The sequence below is a fragment of the Bos indicus genome, chromosome 10 (assembly GCF_029378745.1).
Source record: "Bos indicus isolate NIAB-ARS_2022 breed Sahiwal x Tharparkar chromosome 10, NIAB-ARS_B.indTharparkar_mat_pri_1.0, whole genome shotgun sequence".
Lineage (NCBI taxonomy): Eukaryota > Metazoa > Chordata > Mammalia > Artiodactyla > Bovidae > Bos > Bos indicus.
Window position 1 is genome coordinate 23,438,810 of NC_091769.1, and position 8,098 is coordinate 23,446,907.

Genomic DNA, 8,098 nt, shown 5'->3' on the forward strand with positions numbered 1-8,098 from the left:
GACACAAAGTCTAACAGGAAATGATTAAGTAAGTAGTTTTGATGGTGATTCCACACAACTAGACCCAGTTTTGTGATGAAGTAAAACTGCCAGTTTAAAATATTATGGGGCACATTTTCAAATTCAGACAACTATACCCATGTTCTGTACAGTTGATTTAAAGTCAAAAATTCAAGTGGAGAATATATTAGTAGAAAATTACTCTGGACACCTGTTTCCAAATAACGTAGAAGGTGCCTTTAACTAGAACTAAATCTTCTGATCTATACCACAACTTAAATAACCACAGGACTATCATTTCTTGTCTGGGGTCTGCGGGTGTGCATTTCAGCTGGGGTCCTGCAGCAGGGGGGCTCTCTCTTACTAAGCTCCGGGGTTTTTGTACAGCTTTTCCTATTACTTCAAGCACTGTGAGTCACTGAGAGCACAGAAGTACTTTGCAGAGTCTTCCAGTTGTAAGGCTGAAATGGTGAGGCTGATGGATTTATCTGCTTTCTTAAAATTTACAGAGTAGCGGTCTTCCTTTGCATTTGTCACTTCTGAACCCTGACGAATAACGTAAGTCATCTGTCCACTGGGAAGTTGCTTGTACCAGTAAAGGTAGTAAGTATTCAAACTTGTTTCATACCGACAGTTCAGGGTGACTGACTGCCCCACTTGGCTGGATACATCTGACTGGTCTTGAGTAACTTTCTGGGCCACACCAGATCCTGTGGGAAAAAAAATCAGAAAACAGAGATGAAGCAGTGAATAAAATAGTGCAGGAATTAGACTCATTTCAGATCACACCCCCAAAAACCAAACTGAAATCCTGACTCTTGCTTTTCTCCAGTCCTCCTTTCTTCCCCAAGTCCCTGTGAAGCTCCACATGCCTGTGTGCAGACCTTTCACCCTGAACACTCGCACTCGTGTTTGGAAGCATCCCTACCAGAGAAGGCGATGGCCATGAACACCCAGAGCAGACTGGACAGCAGCATGAGGCATGGATTTCCCTGCACAAATGTGCTTAGTTCTGCCTCAAGCTGAGAGTTCAGTGTCTTTGAGTGCCTGGCAGCTCATATACATACTACCCGGTACCTGTGTGACTCCCCACAACAGGAAATGGGGGCTGTCATGTTCATAGACCATGTGGTCTGTGCACATATGGGAAAAAGTCTGGCTCGCCACAAACCTTTACTTTGTCTGCTTGTCTTGCCCTGGTCACTAAATTAGGCAGATCCTGAAAGAAGGCATGAAAAAAGCAATCAGTATTAAAATTTGAGCAGAGGAGAACTGAATATTAAGCAAGTTGACGTACATTGATAATTATTCAGCAAAATAGTTTTGCCATCCTGTTTAAGATATAATTTACTATAGCCTATGAAACTTTCTGTAATCTACTAACAGGTCATTCATTTAGCCTATTCTTACTTTTCTCCATCCAGAATGTAATGACTCTTTTAAAAAACTTGCAGATCTTAGGCTTCTTGGTGAATGGAAATTTTATTCAAAATCATTAATATATCTCTGTCTTTGTATTGAGTTTTGTGACTCTATTTAGGTTTTTCAATAAATAAAATTACTTCACCATGAAATGACAAAAAAATCAGTTCATCTGACTTTCATCATCTATTCAGTTTTAAATTTTGAATGAAATTGTACAGGAATAAAATATTGTTTTTAAATTTGAAATTGAGTCTTATTTATTAGACTTTGAGGAAGATCAGGATATTCAGTCCTGTCCCTTCCACATATAGAATTGCATTTATTAGACCATGTGTCCTGGCATTGTCCTGATGTCACATTTTCTATGTCATTGGTCCAAAGTGTTCAGTCTCACTTGTTAGTGGCTCATTATTTTTCTCTTTGTAAAATAAGTTGAAAGATAAGTATGCCAGATCTTTCTGTGACATAATGCTGTAATGTTCTCCTACAAAACTTGGTATCTACAGGTTTTAAACACTTTTTTTGTTGTTTTTCAGTCACTAAGTCATGTCCAAACTTTATGACCCCATGGACTGCAGCACCCGAGGCTACACTGTACTTCAGTATCTCCCAAAGTTGCTCTAATTCATGTGCATTGTGTCGGTGATGCTAACTACCTCATGCTCTGCTGTACCTTTCTCCTCCTGCCCTCAATCTTTCCCAGCATCAGAGTTTCTCCAATGAGTCGGCTCTTCGCATCAGGTGGCCAAAGTATTGGAGCTTCAGCTTCAGCATCAGTCCTTCCAGTGCATATTCACGGTTGATTCTATTAGGACTGACTGGTTTGTCCTCCTTGCAGTCCAAGGGACTCTCAAGAGCTTTCTCCAGCACCACAATTCAAAGGCATCAATTCTTCAGCATTCAGCCTTATTTATGGTCCAATTCTCACACCACACATGACAATTGGAAAAATCATAGCTTTGATTATACAGACCTTTGTCAGCAAAGTGATGTGTCTGCTTTTTAATATGCCATCTTAAGCTTCTCGGGGGCGCAAGTGTTTAAGAAAATGCCTGCAAACTTAGGAGACGTAAGAGGTGTGGGTTTGATCCCTGGGTCAGGAAGATCCCCTGGAGGAGGGCATGGCAACCCAGTCCAATATTCTTGCCTGGAAAATCTCATGAACAGAGGAGACTGGAGGGCTACGGTTCATAGGGATGCAGAGCCAGACACAACTGAAGCAACTTAGCCCACCTGCTGGTTTGTCATATCTTTTCTTCCAAGGAGCAAGCATCTTTTAATTTCATGGCTTCAGTCACCATCCATAGGGTTTTGGAGCCCAAGAAAGTAAAATCTGTCATTACTTCTATTTTTTCCCCTTCTATTTGCCATGAAGTGATGGGATCAGATGCCATGATCTTAGATTTCTGAATGTTGAGTTTCAAGCCAGTTTTTTCACTCTCCTCTTTCACACTCATCAAGAGGCCCTTTAGTTCCTCTTTACTTTCTCCCATTAGAGTGGTATCATCTGCATATCCAAGGTTTTTGATATTTCTCCCAGCAATCTTGATTCCAGCTTGTGATTCATCCAGCCCGGCATTTTGCATGTTATACTCCACATATAAGTTAAATAAGAGGACTGACAATACAGCCTTGACGTACTCCTTTCCCAATTTGGAACCAGTGGGTTGTTCCATGTCCGGTTCTAACTGTTGCTTCTTGACCTGCATACAGGTTTCTCAGGAAACAAGTAAGGTGGGCTGGTATTTTCATCTCCTTAAGAATTTTCCAGTTTGTTGTTATACACACAAAGTTTTTAGTGTAGTAAATGAAACAGATGTTTTTCTGGAATTCCTTTGCTTTCTCCATGATCCCATGAATGTTGGCAATTTGATCTCTGGTTCCTCTGCCTCTTTGAAACCCAGTTTGTATATCTGGAATTTCTTGATTCACGTACTGCTGAAGGCTAGCTGAAGGATTTTAAGCATAATCTTACTGGTACGTGAAATGAGCACAATTGCATAATAATTTGAACAGTCTTTGTTATTACCCTTCTTGGGACTGGAATGAATACTGACCTTTTCCAATCCTGTTCAAACACTTAGTATATGTCACTACCACAGAACTTAATGATTGAAGTTTTGTATACTGTACATGAACATGAAGTATGTATCTCTCAATCTTCCACTTGGTTTCATCATTTTAATAGATAAATTCATTTAAAAGAACCAAAAGCAAGCAAACAAGTAGAAAAGGAAGTATAGACACAGTCTTCAAGACAGTGCCAGTTCTTAGAATTTAAGTTCAAAAGAACTCATTAATGAGTGATACAGGGAGGAGAGTGTATATGAGGTTGAACCATCTATTCTTCTGTCCCATATGAACTCTGAGTGACAGGCAGCTGATGTCCTGGTTTCTAATTATTTACAAGGAAGCAGGGGAGACCACAAATGCCCAGAGCAGTATGGGGAACACCAAGATAATACATATATTATACCTGTCAGTATATTATATTTATCACATGTTTTATATCCACTTTTATGCATAGTTGTGAAATTGATCACATTTGTAAATTCTTATTACCACCACTAAAATTAAGATACAGAACCATTCTACCACCCTAAAGAACTTGCTTTGCCAACCATCCCCACCTCTGCAACCCTTGAAAACTGCTGATGCCTTGGTTTCCAATTATTTGTAACTAGGCAGAAGAGACCACAAAGGCCCACAACAGCCTGGGGAGCAGCTTGATATTCTAAAATATATATGGTAATATAATAATTACATATACATACCAGGAAATTTATATTGCCAAAATTTTATTAAAATACAGATCGCGATCTGATACCTCAGTTTTATATGCACTCTGGTTTTGATGCATAGCTCTGTGAAACTCTATCACATGTATGGGCTCTTGTTACCACCATTAAAATCATGACTTAGATTTGTTCCATCTCTCTAAAGAAACCCTCTTTGCACACCTTCCTGAGGCCTGCAATTCTTTACAATCCAGGTCACTACTGATCTCCTTTCATCTCTGTATTTTGTCCTGTTGAGACTGTTGAATAAGTAGAATCACACTATGTATACAATCATAATAATCCAGTAAGTGTAATCATACACCATGTAGCCTCTGAGATTGTTTTTTACTCAGCATAACATCTGGAGATCCATCTAGACTATTGCATATATCAATAATTTTTACCTTTTAATCGCTACAGACTGTCCCCAACTTAATTTAGGATAATTCAGTTTAGGAGTTTTGACTTTACAGTAGTGAGAAAGTGGTATGCATTCAGCAGAAACCATACTTAGAATATTGAAGTTTTATCTTTTCCTGGGCTAGCAATATGCAGTATGATATTTCCTGGTGATTCTGGGCAGCAGCAGTGAGCTGAGCTCCTGGCCAGCCTCAAAATCATGAGTGTAAACAACCAACACATTTACAGCCATTTCATACCCATATAACCATTCTGATTTTCACTTTCAGTACAGTACTCAACACATTCATAAGATTTTCATCATTTTAAAATAGACTGTGTGAGACAATTTTTTTCCCAGCTGTAGGCTAATGTAAATATTGGCCACATTTAAGGGAAGCTACTGCTTCCCTGATAGCTGGGTTGGTAAAGAATTTGCTGCAAAGCAGAAGACCCTGGTTTGATTCCTGGGTTAGGAAGTTCCTCTGGAGAAGGGATAGGCTACCCACTCCAGTATACTTGGGTTTCCCTTGTGGCTCAGTTGGTTAAGAATCCACCTGAAATGCAGGAGACCTGTGTTCGATCCCTGGATTGGGAAGATGCCCTGGAGAAGGGAAAGGCTACCCACTCCATTAGTCTGGCCTGGAGAATTCCATAGACAGCCCATAGGGTCACAATGAGTTGGATACGACTGAGCAACTTTCACTTTCAAGGAAAGCTAGGTTAAATATATTAGATGGGTTATCATTTTTAAAATTTTTATTTTTATTGAAGTATAGTTTCTTTACAATGTTAGTTTCTGCAATGCAGCAAAGAAAATCTGTTATACATGTGTACATTTATCTCCACTCTTTTTTAGATTTCCTTCCCAAATTAAATGAACTTTTGGCTTTCTATTGTTTCAACTTAAAATGATTTATTGCAAAATAACCCTACTGAAGTTGAGAAAGATGTATAAATAGTATCTCATTGTGTAAGTGTACTACAGGATATTTATCTGTTCATTCAGTGAAAATCACTGGTTAATTTCAAGTACTAATGTACATATTTTTGTGTGAACATAAAGTTTTCCTTTCTCAAACATAAATACCCAGGAGTGTGATTGCTGGGTTGTTCAGTAAGTGAATATTTAAGTTTATGTGAAACTCTTGGATTGTTTTCTAGAATGACTGGGCAATTCACCCACCAGCAATGCATGAGTGATGCAATTTCTCTGCTTCCTTGCCAGAATTTGGTATTGTCAGTAATTTTCATTTTAGCCCTTATGATAGATGTGAAGTGTTTTCTTTTTCTAATTTTAATTTGGATTTCCCTAATATAATTTTAGGGGTATATTCTTTGGATTTTCTACATAGATAATCATGTTACCAGCAAATGGTGGCAGTTTTACTTTTTCTTTCAACTCTGTTAGATTGTTACATCTACTTTCTTTATTGCACTGGCTCCAACATCTAGCCCTGTACGGAAGGAGTGACAAGAATGGACACTCTGGTTTAGTTCTCTTTATTAGAGAAAATCGTAGTTTTTTACTAGTAAGAATACCATTAGCTATTGAGGAGATTCCCCATCTTCTTGTGTTGCTCAGAGTTTTCACCATAACTGACTACTGAATTTTTGCAAATCCTTTTTTTTCTGACTAGATTAATATGATGATATGATTTTTCTTTTCTACCCTGTTAATATGGTAAATTCCATCCATTGATTTTCAATATTAAAGTGTCTTGCACTCTTGAAAGAAATTACATTTGTGCTCAGTATATTATTCATTGTATATATCAATGAATTTTACTTGCTAAAATGTTTTCAGAAATTTGTGTCTATCTCCAAGATAAAAGACATTTCCATGTAGTTTTTGGTTCTTTATGGTCTTTGTCTGATTTGGGTATCAGGGTAATATTAGCCTCATAAAATGAGTGAAGAATTATTTTCTTTATATTTTCTGCAAAAAATTGTGTATAATTCAATGTTTGACAGAATTCTTCGGTAACACTGAGTGTGGGGAATTTTTTTTTAATTAAAAATTCAATTTTCATAGACATCATAAATTCAGCTATCTCTGGCCCCTGCTCTGAGGAGAGATGACGAGGAGTGACCCCTGGAGCCCACAGTGAGGTTTGGGGACAGACAGCAGGTGCTACCAGAGCACTGTGCCTCTGCACAGAAGTAGGTTCCAGCATCTGAGAGCTGGGCAGCCGTGAGGTGCAGGAAGCTGTGCTGTTTGGACTCTCCAAGCCGACCTGTCCATCTCCGCTGTGTCTTCACTTCTCCATCTTTAGCTAATATCATCAAGAGGACAGGACTGCCCCCAGGCCTCTGCTTATACCACTGTAAACTGTAAAAGGTGCTTGAGGAATTGCAGTATGTGGTGAAGTTCTCTCCTTCTTGCAGAAGCAAGAATTCAGGAAAATGCTTTATCTGTTGTCCATTCATTTCTGTTTCAGAAAAGCAATGAGAAGTAACAGAGAAAGTCTGATTAGATGTTTATTGTTTCAGCTATAATGGTCTCTTTCATTCTTCTTGTGTATTTTCTCCTTCTTTCCATGTCTCCTTCCCCAACTCCCTCTATCTCCCACATTTTAGTTTTTATGTTTTTCTCAACATCCTGCTCTCAGTCAGAAAATCCCACTCCTACAGTTGCCTGAATATAAGATTCCTCTGTGCTGAATTTTCTGGGAGCAATCAAACTCACGTGATATTTGTATCCATAAGATAAACACTGGTGCTAACAGTAGCATCTCCCTTTTCTTCCTCTTCAGAAAGAGTTGCTGAATCTGCCTGCTCCTAAAAGGGTTTCTCTTGTATCAGCTTCTTCCAGATCTATAAAAATGTAGTCTATACTGCCTTTTGGAAAGAAAATAGAAAGGAATGACTACAATTTGAGACAGCCAATCAGACTTTCTACCTTATTACCCGCCCATCTTCCCCAGGGAGTGTCTATGTTTGCAGATGCTGCCCCTCCGTGACTGGATCAAAAATTGCTGATCCAGTAATACCTGGTAAATAGTGGTTACTCAAACATTTGTTGAATGATAAATAAATGTGTATGTTTGCATATGTGAGAATTTGAATGCAAATGTCCCAAAGAGCAATTTAAAAGTGCTCTTCCATGAATGTAAACAGTCAGGAGTTGCTTGTAGCTATTTAGAAATGTTACCTTTGGAAAACTTTGTGAGCCCCAGTAGCCCTAGTTCTCCCATAACAAATCATCACGAATTCGATGGCTCCAAAAAACAAGAATCGGTTCCCTTCAACCTGGAGGGCAGAGGTCTGACAAGGTGTGAGCAGGAATATACTCCTTCCAAATGTTCCAGAAGAGACTCCTCCCGTGCCTCTTCTGGCTTCTGGTGGCTCCATGTGGTCCTTTGCCTGTGACTGTATACCTCCAACCTCCTCCTCCATTGAGAAGACCTCACAAGGACTTCCTGGTGAGGAAGGACACACTTCTCACCTGTGTGTCTCTTAAAAGGATACTTGTCACTGGATTGAGGCCCCAC

At 39.0% G+C, this 8,098-nt stretch overlaps 2 gene segments (V, D, J or C); both read right to left on the bottom strand.

Annotated features, from left to right (window-relative positions):
• Nucleotides 1-396: 396 nt before the first annotated feature.
• On the bottom strand, nt 397-1,042 carry LOC139185432 (T cell receptor delta variable 1-like). The segment is given in 2 exon segments: nt 397-710; nt 929-1,042. Coding segments are annotated over 2 exon segments (363 nt in total).
• A 5,608-nt stretch (nt 1,043-6,650) lies between these two features.
• Nucleotides 6,651-7,034, bottom strand: LOC139185433 (T cell receptor alpha variable 25-like). The segment is given in 1 exon segment: nt 6,651-7,034. A coding segment is annotated over 1 exon segment (384 nt).
• Between the last annotated feature and the right edge of the window lie 1,064 nt (nt 7,035-8,098).